General features: G+C 44.7%; 1 protein-coding gene across 3 annotated transcripts in view; it reads left to right on the top strand.

Annotated features, from left to right (window-relative positions):
* Positions 1–13,148, top strand: part of LOC124619719 (baculoviral IAP repeat-containing protein 5.2-B-like) — a 49,517-nt gene that overhangs the window by 13,418 nt on the left and 22,951 nt on the right. For all 3 annotated transcript variants that reach the window (XM_047146281.1, XM_047146282.1, XM_047146280.1), the window contains exon 3: positions 2,291–2,397. In XM_047146281.1, coding sequence (XP_047002237.1) covers positions 2,291–2,397 — 107 coding nt within the window. The remainder of the gene's footprint in view (positions 1–2,290; positions 2,398–13,148) is intronic.

The raw sequence follows: 13,148 nt of genomic DNA, 5'->3' as shown, positions 1-13,148 counted from the left end.
AGCTACTGTGCTATATTTGGTGGAGTTTGTATTTATACTTCCATAATACCAAAATATGCAGTGCACCTCTTTCCACCCATTAAGTCTTTCCTAAATGTGTTGTTTTTTCTGGGTTTCGTTTCCTAGTGTCGGGAAGTTCCTCGCTGATGGATAAATCTTAAACCATTCAAAGGATTGAAACGTTTTACAGCTCCAAGGGAAAGTATGCCACTTAACATGGGAAAAATGTACTTTGATCTGGGGTATGGTTCATTTTCACCTCGGAAAGTATTTTGTAATAAGGAAATTTGGAAACTTTTCTTCTTGTCTACGTATACACCCTGTGGACGCTGACTTCCAAGCAGGAAATGTTAGGTTCTGTGTCCCTCGCACAAAGTGTTTGTCAGTGCTGTGTTCAGTTCTTCCTCTCAGTTGTTAGAGAGAGTCCACTATCTTTGGCTGGCTTCATATTAGTAATACATATGTGAATTATGGCTTAATCCTATGCAGTGACTGACATTCACTGATAGTGGCTCATATCCAGCAGTCTGAATGCAGTGCCTTATGGTCAATGTATCCTCAATGTTAGCTGAGGATAAAAGGACAGCCAGACAGGCTATACTCAGGTCAGGCTGGTTGGCTGTCAAAGGGGTGTTTCCTACCTCATACTGGGTCCTGGGGGTCCTTATTTCCTTCTTACTTCTATCATTTCAACACTCCCTCTCCTCTCTCTCTCTCTCTCTCTCTCTCTCTCTCTCTCTCTCTCTCTCTCTCTCTCTCTCACACACACACACACACACACACACACACACACACACACACACACACACACACACAATTTTTTTTACTGTTGATGAGGATGTAACTTTGTGTTTTTAACTTGGTCTTTGGTGGAATTGGATGTGGGAGTGGAATATCTGGCTTCAAAATAGAGCCCAAAGTCTTTGAGGGCATTCCACTAGCCACTGAAACTAAAGGTGGTGGTGCGGCAACCCTCTTTCAATCCAAGCTTGTGGTCAGACTGTGGTGACATATTTGTTATGATGTTGAACCCTAATCTTTCTTTCTGCTTTTCTCTGTCACATTGCCCTAAACACTTAATGTTTAGAGGGAAACATTCCACGTAGGAATAAATATATCTAAAAACAAAGATTCTGTAACTTACCAAACAAAAACGTTGGTATGTTGATAGAGACAATAACAAACACACACACAAATTTCAAGCTTTCGCAACCCACGGTTGCTTCATCAGGAAAGAGGGAAGGAGAGGGAAAGACGAAAGGATGTGGGTTTTAAGGGAGAGGGTAAAGAGTCATTTCAATCCCGGGAGCGGAAAGACTTACCTTGGTGGAAAAAGGGACAGGTATACACTCGCTCAAGTGCCCCCCCCCCCCCTCCAATATATATATATATAATCATTGTTCAGTCTCTGCTGTCCTTTTCAACTCCCGCACCTCTTCCTTACCTGTCATCCTTGCTCTCAGCTACTCCAATTGCCTGAAAATGAGAGCATTGACATTTAAAAGCATGTTGTCCCATAGCACTCTTAGTTTTTTTTGTGGTTACTGACTGGGTTATATTGAGTTATTTGATATTTTTAATGTGCTTGGATGAGTCGTCAGCAATTCATTTTAATTGGTTATTATTTCAATGCTATGGTGTAACAGCTGTTCAGAAGTTTGCAGGGGAAGTTTGTTGCAGCTACTAACGTATTCCACTATAAGTTCTTCAGTATGAGGAAGGTAATGTCATAAAGACATGCATGGAACAGTTGTGTGCATAATGACAGTGTCATTTTTTGAATGCACAAAACTTAACACCAGTAGTAAATCTGTAAACATACTTTATATCTACATCTACCTTCAGCGATATTAAGCAATAAATAAGTGGTAAACAGATTTACCTATGTGCAAAATTCGAAACATGAGTGTTAGTGAAGAGGGAGCAAGTGATTGTGTTGGAGAAATGGTAGATACTGTAATCAAGTGAGTGGACATTAACAGTGCCTGCACTTGGAAACCAGTTTCCAGATTCTGCTAAAAATTCTGCCCAGATCTCAAATGTTGCAGACATATAAAGAAAGTATACAATACCTTTGTTCACATTAGGATGTTTATGAACAATCAGTTCCTTAGGTAATTAGTGGAAAATGTTTGCATGTATGGAAAAAGTCATCACATACTAATTGGAATTGCAATTACTCTTTCATTTCACTATTGTTGGTAACTGTTACTAACATTGTAAAGGTAGAATACTTCAATATAAGAAAACTTCGAAAGATCAATGAGCAAAAATGTTCTTCTCTATTCAGTTGGCAGAAGCTGGATTTTACTTCTGTGGACCAAGAAATTCGGATGTGGTGAAGTGTTTCCTGTGCAACAAGGAGCTTGATAGTTGGGAGCAAGAGGATGATCCGTGGTAAGAATACCTACTGTGGACACATAGCACTACTGCACTGCTTTATGGCTTAATTTGTTAGATATGTTTGTTATTTGGGATTGTCCACGATCTTTATTGGCACACAGATTTTTTATTTCAGTCTACAAATTGCTTTTCTTTATTACCAATTAACAGGTTTTGGGCCAGCTGCCCATCTCAAATCATTTGTTGTGGTTAGTAATTTGTTGCTACAGAAGTGCAGTTTCATTGTCACATCTCACATGACGGTGAACTTGCATGTCTGTCGTGACAGCTTACTTCGTAACTGTAACAGATGATCTGAAGATGGGCTGCTGGCATAAACTGGTGCTTTGAAAATAAAGAAAAGTGATCTGCTGACTAAAGTCAAACATTTTTGTTGATATTTTCATAGACATAAATAAATGGTTGCTAGCCAATTCTTCGTCACTAAACTTTGACCCCCCCACCCCCCCCTGGGGGCTCACCACTCTTTGGCGGGTTCCTGCTTGGCTACTGTGGGGCCCCAGCCTTTGCAGCAGTTTTTCCTTCCATGCTGCATGTCTATCCTCTCGCTATTCTTTTTCCCCTCCCTTGGGGAACATGTCTGGGGTATTATTGGGAATGTTCTGCAGTCTGTCACTGATGTGTGACAGCCTCCCGTTTGTTTTTCGCTCCCTTTTCCTTTCTCTGTTTCCCTTCTCTTGCTGCTCCACTTCGGCATTTGAGGTTCCTCTTTCTCTTCTTCCTCCGTGTGCACTCCTGAAGGCCGACCCATGTGTCTGACATGTAACATGTGACTGAGTAATGTGTAAATCCCAGCCCTAGGTCGACAGGTAGGGTTCGCACGTACCCCCTGGTACAGGCCAGACCCAGGGAGGGGTGATTGCCTGAGCTGTAACCTTCCCAAATTGCCGATTGGTCCCTCTATCAGGTGTTTGGGAGGAGTGACCTGAGGTGGGAACAGTCATCTAAGGCGGGTGCGTCCCCTTGTGAAGGAGGCCCCCAGTTGGAAGAAAGAGCACGCCATCGGAGATGGTGGCAATCATGGGTATTTCCAAGCGATGAGTCAGTCACCTTCCCACTCAAAGTCTACAAAACATAAATGCAATGGGGTTGATGATTCGAAGACTCTTCCCGCAGCACCACGGTTCCTCATCTCATGTGCTGAAGACAGTCAGTCCTTTGCCATGGCCAATCCATTTATTATTCAGAAAGGTGTAGATGCAGTTGCTGGCCCTGTGAAATCCTCTCGTTTACGGAGTGGCACTTCGCTTTTGGAGACCATTTCTGATTATCAAGCACAACTGCTTGCTGCTTTGCTTCTCCATGATTGCCCTGTTCATGTCGAAGCCCATAGCACTTTGAATTCTTCCCGTGGTATAATTTACACCAGGCTGCTTGACGGTCTAACCGAAGCCGAAATACCACCTTATCTCTCTGATCATGGTGTCATTGCCGTTCATCGTGTAATGAAAAAGGTAGATTTGTCCTTAATGCCCACCTGCACTCTCTTAATCACCTGTGATCGAGTGGTGCTTCCGTCCAAGCTCAAGGTATGCTATGAAATTTGCACCGTTCGGCCATATATTCTGAACCCGATGCACTGCTACCGGTGTCATTTCAACAACAGTCTTGTCAACACACTGCCAAATGTCACCTGTGGTAGGGATGCACACGACGGTGATTTTCCACCTCCTTCTCTCCGCAGTATCAACTGCAATGGCGGCCATGCTGCCTCCTCTCTGGAGTTTCCAGTGTATCTTGATGAGTGGGCTGTTCAAGACATCCAGGTAAAGGAAAAGGTGCCTTATCCAGTTGCTGGCAAGTCGCAAACTCTGCATTCTCCTGTCTTGTACTTGTAGTTCTGTTCTTGTTACCCCTCACTCTGTGGACATGGCGACGCAGACATTCAATCTCCAATTCAGCTCTGAGATTGTGAAGTCGCCCAGTGTCAAGATCATATCGCCATCCCCGTCCAGTTGTGCAACAAGCCATCAAACTCTCACCTCAAGGGGCGAAACCATCAGCTACACAACTGGCAGGCTGGAAAGGGCAGGAGGAGTACTCCCGTGAAGACTTCCTTTGTCCCTCTGGCCAAACACCCTAGTCTAACCAGAAAGGCTCGAAGTAGTCCACCAAAAGCAAACAGTCTTCTCCTTCACGACCTCGAAGATCGTCTTCAATGGTGTTGGCATGTGATACCTTAGCTCGGCCAGCCTCCGTGTCGCCGGCGCACACCAACAACCGTTTTTTGGCGTTGAAATCCACAGACCGACAGGACGAGAAAGCTGATGGTTCTGTGGACCCCATGGAGCAGCATCCTCCTTCTGTGCCCTGTAGTAGCGCCTCTTCCCCAGCTGTCACTTGGCAGCCACCGAGATGACACCCCTGTCTCTTCGTCATGACTCTCCTCCAATGGAACAATCGTGGCCTTTGGTCCCACAAAGAGAAATTACGGTTTATTTTAGCGTCACAGCGTCCCCCTGTACTCTGCCTTCAGGAAATGAAATTGCACCCTCACGACAGCTCTGAGCTTCCACATTTCTTACCGTTTTGACCTCCCCCCCCCCCCCCCCCCTGAGGTCGGCATTTCCTGTCATGGGGGGCATCATGCTGCTCATACCGGATGACATTCATAGTCAGCCCATCTCCCTGACTACCAATCTCCAAGCTTCTGCAGTTTGCCTTTTCCTTCCCCACCTCACTGTTTCCCTCTGTACCATATATGTCCCTCCATCATTCTGTCACCAAGGCAGACTTCCTTCAACTTATTGGGCAGCTACCTCCCCCATTTTTGCTACTTGGTGACTTTAATGTGAATCATCCTCCTTAGGGCTCTTTCAGGACCTCTGAGAGGTGCCCTCTTGGCTGACCTTCTTAACCAACTTTGCGTCTTCTGCCTTGATACTGGGGCACCCACTCCTCGCACACCTATTCCCATTTGGACCTATTCTTCTGCACTGCCCAGCTTGCCTGTCGTCTGGAATGGTCCATTCTTTCTGACACCTACTTGAGCGACCATTTCCCGTGTGCTGTCCATCTGACTACTACTACCCATCCACGTGCATTTCCTAAGGCTGACTGGCAGCTTTACTCTTCCCTGACAACCTTCAAAGTACAATATTTCCCCAGTTGTGATGACAGGGTCAAATATCTCACAAATGTTATCCTTACTGCTACAGAACGTTCCATCCCCCGCACTTCCTCTTTGCCATGTCGTTTCCCAGCCCCTTGGTGGACTGAGGCATGCTGCGATGTAGTTCGCGCACTGAGACATGCTCTCTGCATTTTTAACTGCCATCCTACGCTGGCCAACTGCATTCATTATAAACAGACGCGTGCAAAGTGTTGTTGCGTTCTTCGGGATAGCAAAAGAGCTAGCTGGCTTTCATTCACTAGTTCTTTTAACAGTTCCACTCCTTCCTCTGTAATGTGGGTCAGCCTCTGACAGCTCTCTGGAACCAAGATCCATTCCCCAATTTTCGGCCTGACAGTCTCTGATGTCATCGTGGACCCTATTTGCTATCTCCAACACCTTGGGCCGCCATTTTGCGGATGTATTGAGCTCTTCCAACTATCACTCTGCACTCCTCCATTGGAAACTAGTGGAGGAGGCTTGGGCGATACCCTTCTCTTCTTCTCTCTGAATCATGAGTGCTACAATGGTGCCTTTACTATGAGGGAGCTAGATCATGCTCTCAGTTCATCCCGATCCTCCGCCGCTGGACCAAATGCCGTCCACATTCAGATGTTGCAGCACCTTTCTCTTGCGGACAAGCACTTTCTGTTTAACATGTACAACCACATCTGGGCCGAGTGCACATTTCCTGGTCACTGGCGTGAAGCCATTCATTCCCATACCTAAGCCTGGTAAGGACAAAAGCCTCCCTTCTAGCTACCATCCCATCTCTCTTACCTGCTGCGTTTGCAAGGTGATGGAATGTATGATTCACGCCCGGCTACTATGGGGCCTCCAGTCTTGCCATTTACTAACAAATGCACAGTGTGCCTTTTGAGCAGTGTTCTGCAGTTGACCATTTCGTTACTTTGTCCACCCATGTCATGAATGGTTTCGTGTGGAAATCTGTGACTGGCTGTGTTTTTGATTTGGAAAAGGCCTATGACACCTGCTGGAGAACTGGTATCCTCCCTACTCTTCACATGTGGAACTTCTGTGGGCGCCTGCCCTGTTTTCTTCGGGCATTTTTACAAGACCGAGTTTCCAAGGTGCATGTGAGTTCTGCATTGTCGGACATCTTTATCCAGGAAAACGGCGTGCCTCAGGATTCCGTCCTGAGTGTCGTCCTCTTTGCTGTTGCTGTAAACGTTAACCCTATAATGCAGGCTGTTCCAGCTCGTCGGCTCCGTTGTGAGCTGCGGAGCGCTCCCTGCTCCAGGGAGCCGTGTCGCTCGCTGTAACCAGTCAAGTGGGCCGACACGCGGCACGGCTGGCTGAGGCAGGTGGCAAGGCAAGCGTTTTGATGTGCCAGCTGTTTTACAAGAAATTGCATACTAACTTTATTGGGTCTCTGTAGCTTGACATTTTCTTTTCATTATAAGATCGGAAATATCAGGCGTCAAAGTATTCGCAGAGTTAATGCGGAGGATGGCCTTCATTGTTGCGTCCTGAAGAAACGATTGTTCCTTACTTTTTACTCTTTTCATTACTGAGAAAAGCTGCTCACAACAATACGTAGATCCAAACATGCACATGATCTGAGCGGCATTGTTCTGAAGCTTGGGAAATGTTTTTTGCTGTAATGAATGATACCATCGTGACAAATCCAATGTGTTGTAGTACCTCTCTTTCAACAAAGTTGAATTTTGCAGATCAGTTATCTTCAATTGAAGTGACGGTGACAAGTCATCGGGGGAAACTGAAAAAGGAGTGCTGAACACCTTAAGTTCCATTTCCAAACTAGTGAGGTCTCGGAATCGTGTTTCAAACGACGTGATGAGCTGCTTTAACTTTGCTTGCTAATCGCCGAAAGTAGTACCTTCAGGTAGTTCTAAAGAAGCAAGACGACTGAAGAACGTTAAATGTCCATTACTCATCTGCCTCTCAAATAAACGTAACTTTTCCATGAACGCTTTGATCTGGTCATGCATGTCAACGATTAGCTGCCCTTTGCCCTGCAGTGACAGATTTAAATTATTCAGATGCATAGTTATATCAGCTAGGAACGCCAGGTCTGATATCCATTTTATATCTTTCAGACAACACATTCCTTCCCCTTTCATTTCGAGAAAAAGGGATATTTCCTCACGAATGGCAAAGAAAACATCAAGAACTTTTCCCCGACTCAGCCAACGAACTGTACTGTGGTAAGGTATATCCCCATACTCCACTTCGATATCTTTCAGGAATCCTTTGAATTGGCGATGATTCATACCGTGACGCCGCACAAAATTCACACACTTCATGACATCTTTCATTACGCCACCTAGCTCTACTGTTTCAACACACAGTGCCTCTTGGTGAATAAAACAATGAAGAGTCAAAATGTCTTTCCCGAATTCGTCCCTGAGTTTATTTTTCAAACGAGAAGCAAAACCTTGGTGACACCCGATCATTTGTGGTGCACCGTCTGTTGCTACAGAATGGAGCTTATCCCACAGCAAATTCATATTGTCCACTGATTCACAAACAGCTTCAAAAATGTCATGTCCTGTTGCGGTGTAATCGAGTGGTACCACATCCAAGAGTTCTTCAATTACTTGCAGCTCCATGTCGACACCACGCACAAAGACTGCAAGTTGAGCACAGTCCGATATGTCGGTGCTTTCGTGAAGTGCTAGCGAAAGTGCAACAAAGCTCTCCGCCTTTCTCCTGAGCTGTGTCTCTAAATCCGCTGCCATGTCCAGGATTCGACGAGACATTGTTTGCTTCGACAGGCAAACCCCTTCAATTGCCTGCACCTCCATTGGAAACAAACATTTTGCAACAGCTACCATGCACGATTTTACGAGTGGTCCCACCGAAAATGGCTTGCCACTTGTCGCAATGATGTGAGCGACCCTGTAGCTTGCTCGAAGTGCAGATTCAGTAGTGTTTTCTCTGCTCTCATTCACCTGAAAATTATAAGCGCCATACAGAACACGAACTATGTTGCATGTTTTGATACCCTCCGTATTACGAAACTGTTTTTGAACTTACGTCTCCTGCTATGTCGTTCTTAAGCCTGGCTACCAGTTCTCTGCGTGCAACGCCTTCTACCTGATCGTAGTGCGCAGCGTGAAGACGTGTATAATGTCGTTGTATATTGTACCTCTTCGCAGAATTGAATACTTTGACATACAAGACATTGCGGACGACAATCCTTCTCAATGAATAGAAAGGTATCCTCCAACAGAGGTACAGGGCTCCCGCGGCTAGTCATAGCTGTCATTGAACAAGGATTATTGCGTCACTTGCGGCTGCATGTGGCCAGGGGGCAGTGAGTTCGCTTTCCCCCTCCACGCGGGCTCCGAGCTGCCGCAGTGAGCGCTCCGGAGCGCTCCGGCTCCCTGGAGCTCGGTTGGAACAGCCTGCTATAATGGCCTGTCTCCCACTGGGCCTCTCCGGCTCTTTCTGTTGACGATTTTGCCATATATTGCAGTTCTCCACGGACCTGTCTCGCTGAGCGGCTTCTTCAGTGCTGTGTTGATCGCCTTTATTCCTGGAGCATTGACAATGGCTTTTGCTTTTCCCCTGACAAAACTGTCTATATGAATTTCTGGTGGTGCAAATGGTTTCTCCCACCATCTCTACATCTTGGGCCTTTGCCCTTCCATTCGTTGAAACTACGAAATTTCTGGGGCTTGTGCCCGATAAGAAACTCTCTTGGTCCTCCCATGTGTCTTACCTGGCAGCCTGCTGTAAGCAGTCCCTCAGCCTCCTACGTGTCCTCAATAGTAATTCCTGGGGGTGCTAATCGAACCACCCTCCTCCATTTGTATCGGTCCCTTGTATATTCGAAACTAGACTATGGGTGCTTTCTCTGTGCGTCTGGACGCGCATCCCTCTTAGGCCGTCTCAACACTATTCACCATCATGGCATCCGTTTGGTCATGGGCGCCTTTTACAACAGCCTGGTTGAGAGTATGTATGCCGAAGCTGCTGAACTATTACTGTCCTACCGCCATGGCTTTCTCCTCAGCAGCTATCCATGCCGTTTGTCCGCCATGCATGGCCACTCCTCCAATGCCTCATTCTTTGATTCTTTTGATAGTCATTATGGGGCTCCCCCCTCTTCTGTTACCTCCTGGAGTCCGCTTTCGGCACTTGCTATGGCAGCTTAACTTCGCGCTACCTGCTACTTTCCTAGTGGATGTGAACTCTTCACCTCCGTGGCTTCGTGAAGCGGCCCATGTTAACCTTGGCTTTCATTCACTTCCTACTGACACTACTCCAGCCTTGGTCTATCGCCTTCAGTTTCATGACCTTCGCATGGAATTTCGCGATAGTACCTTTGTATACACTGATGGCTCTTGACTGATTGTGGGGTCAGGTGTGCCTTCGTCATTGGCACCCGTGTCTTTTGATATCAGCTTCCGGCAAACTCCTCAGTACTTACAGACGAGCTCTTCGCCTTGTATCCGGCCACGGAGTACATCCAGCAACACAGCTTTTCCAATTGTCCTCTGCTCAGACTTGCTCAGTATCCTTCAAAGTATCTGGCGCTGAACACTGCCCATCCCTTAGTGCAGAGGGTCCAGGAAAACTGTCGCAGAGGGTCCAGGAAAACTGTCACTGGCTCGCACTTCGAGCCAGTCATGTTTCTGTGGGTTCCTGGTCATGTTGGTCTGCAAGGAAACGAGGCTGATGCTAATTTCCAAGGCTGCTGTCCTCGTACCTCAGCCTGTAAGTACCTATATTCCCTCCGATGATCTCTGCATTGTTGTCTGTCAGGAGGTGGTGTCCCTTTGGCATCACCAATGGTCTTCCCCTCACAGGAATAAGGTTCTGCTTATCAAGCCTCTCCCAGCACCTTGGACGACCTGCTCTTGGCCTTCCTGCTGGAGGAGCTTATTTTAACTCAGCGGCATATTGGGCAATGCCTTTTTAGCCATCGTCATTTGCTAAGTGGCGCTACCCCACCACTTTGTAGACATTGCAGTTAAGTTTTAACTGTCCGCCACCTCCTGATGGACTGTCCATCTTGTGATCTTTTATATTCCAGTTTGGATTTGCCACCGGAGTTATCCGCTGTATTAGCCAATAACGCACGGGCTATCGACCGTGCTTTACTTTTTATCTTGGAAAGCAATATGGTGAAGGCCATTTAATTTTTTGTTTTGTACCTCCGTTTCTGTGTGGTGTCTTTTTTTAGCCCTTTGTCCCTGTGCCTGCTTTTAGCTGCCTTCTATTATGTCCGTTGGGATTGACGTATAGTCGTTTAACTGCTGTCTGTCTTAGAGTTCTATAGTTTTGACTTGGATGCATATGACCACTGTTTTTGCGCCACAAAACAAAACTAAACTTCGAAAAAGTACTATAAGTAGTTCTGAACTCGTGAGAGGCTTCTCTCCAGTATACATGTAAAATATTAGTCAAGTAGAAGAGGCAACAATGTTATATTTTTGGGCTACATTTTGATCATAAATTTAGTTAAGAGGATTTGCAGTGTGGATACATTTAGGCATATGTAATTAACAAAAATTAAAAAAACCTATCATACTTCACTTCCTTATACAGTTCCATTATTTGGGGAAATTCATCAAGCCAAGCTTAAGTTTAGAGTCCAGAAGTGTGTAATACAAATTCCTTATTATATTAACTAGAAAACATTCTGCAAAAGTTTGGTACATGATCTGAAGATACTAACTGCAGGTTCAGAATTTATATGGTGGTCATAAAATTGTTCTTTAATGGCTCTTTCAAGCCAACAGCTCAGTTCGTGGAATCAGTGTTAAAAGTAAGAATAATTTGTGTTAAGATTTTGTCTCTTTGGTCCAGCAATAAGTCTATTGTTCAGGAATGTAAATCTTCAATAATTTTCCAGCTTTGCCAGCAGCCATAAAAAGCTCAGCTACCAATAAAGACCAGGAGCCTAAATGATTTGTTGGTGACCATTGCTCCTGCTTCATTGATGGGTATCTTAGGAAAAATAATTGATTTTTATTTTATTAAACTCTTGACAGTGCTGTTTGTGACGATAAGCGGCCGGTGCCGAGCTAGAGTTGGCGGCTGCTGACTTGGGGAGTTGAGCGTGTTTATAACTATTCCTACACAGTAATTATATTCACCTCGTGCCACTTACTTGCAGTGCCCGTGTGCCTTGGCACTTTGGCACGAGGTTTTCGGATCAAGTGATTGTTGTGCATGTAATTAGATTAGTTCAAAGCTTTTCACAACAATGTTTTCATGGAAATAAAATTATTTTGTATTTGTTTCCATATTCTGAGAAAGGATTTTATTGGTGGAGCCAGTGCATATAGTTTCCTTGAACAAATTTAGTAGAAATTGGTTTTTGTATGCTACAATTCAAAGCGTGGCATTTCACAAGTACACATTTCTCTTCTTACTCTTTCCCATTGGTGTCTTTCTCACTGCAACCGTAGGATTTTTGTGTTAAGTGCCTACTTGTTCTCGAATGGACTATGTTTCGGAAAATGTTGTCCCACCTTGTGTGTTAAGGCTTGTAGGTGGCAAGTTCATACAGCTTTCCTATGCTGAGAGGATGAATTGACATCTGCACTGCGTTTTTCTAGCAAACTTTCAATGGGACCAACTTAGAAGTCAAGTCACCTGAATTTTCTACAAAGTTTCTTGTACAACAGGTACAAATTCAGTTTCTACACCCATGAAATGGCAAAATTGTGTCGTGTATTTTCTAAGACGTCTTTCTAAGGCCAAATAACTGCTCATTTAATTTCAGTATTACTTCAGGTTTCATTTACACTATTTTTTTCTGTCTTCTCAGTGTGCTATAGCTCATTACTAAACACTGGAAGGTGAGTACATATCTTTATCTCGCCATTTAGTTCCCGTCAATTTCTCTGTATGAAATGTCTTAACATTTTGTTTCTCAAGTTTTGCCTCCTTCAAAGCTGTTTGCATTGGTCCTATTAATTGTAAGTTCCAATGCAGTCATTGATTTCAAAAATGAGAAAATGGAAAAGCTGAGACTAGCATAAAACACGTCCGTAAACACCATATACGCCTTGTTAAAATATCCACGAAGCACAGACAAAATCACTTCAGATGCTAGACAATGTTGGCTATATTGTGGCTAAAATACAGTGTACTTAACATTGTATGTTGTAAAGTGACTTAAATACCCCCTACTTGCTTAACACAAGAAAAAATGATTTTATACCAAAGCAAGTCCGGTTCATTGGTGTCCATTGCCTTTCCACAGTAACAGTGGTTCATCAACGTATAATTCATGTTCAGGAATATAAGCCTCTCTAGTTTTTTTTCTGTAGATTAGTGACAGGATTTAATTTGTACAATTTAGTAGGAATACCACAGTCGTTGGAATAAGCACTGTTGTTATTAATTAAAACTTCTGGGCTAAGAGGCTGTGGTTGAACAGGAGAAATTCTTCCTCCTGACGTTTCATTGCCAACTGCGGGCAACATGTGCTGAGGTGATTCAATGACTGCTGCCTAATGAAATAACTGATTGACACAACAGAACACCAGTGACATCTGTTTGAAGACCTTTAAACTAGGAAGGATGACAGCCGATAGACATCAAAATAAATTTTGTAGAGCCCCAGTCTGTTGTGGCAGACTGCATACGAGAGTGCCTCGTTTGTCAAGCATGGGGCCAGTGCCAAAAT

The sequence above is a fragment of the Schistocerca americana genome, chromosome 6 (genome assembly GCF_021461395.2).
Source record: "Schistocerca americana isolate TAMUIC-IGC-003095 chromosome 6, iqSchAmer2.1, whole genome shotgun sequence".
Lineage (NCBI taxonomy): Eukaryota > Metazoa > Arthropoda > Insecta > Orthoptera > Acrididae > Schistocerca > Schistocerca americana.
Note: the sequence above shows the minus strand (reverse complement) of the source record. Positions and strands in the feature narration are given on the sequence as shown.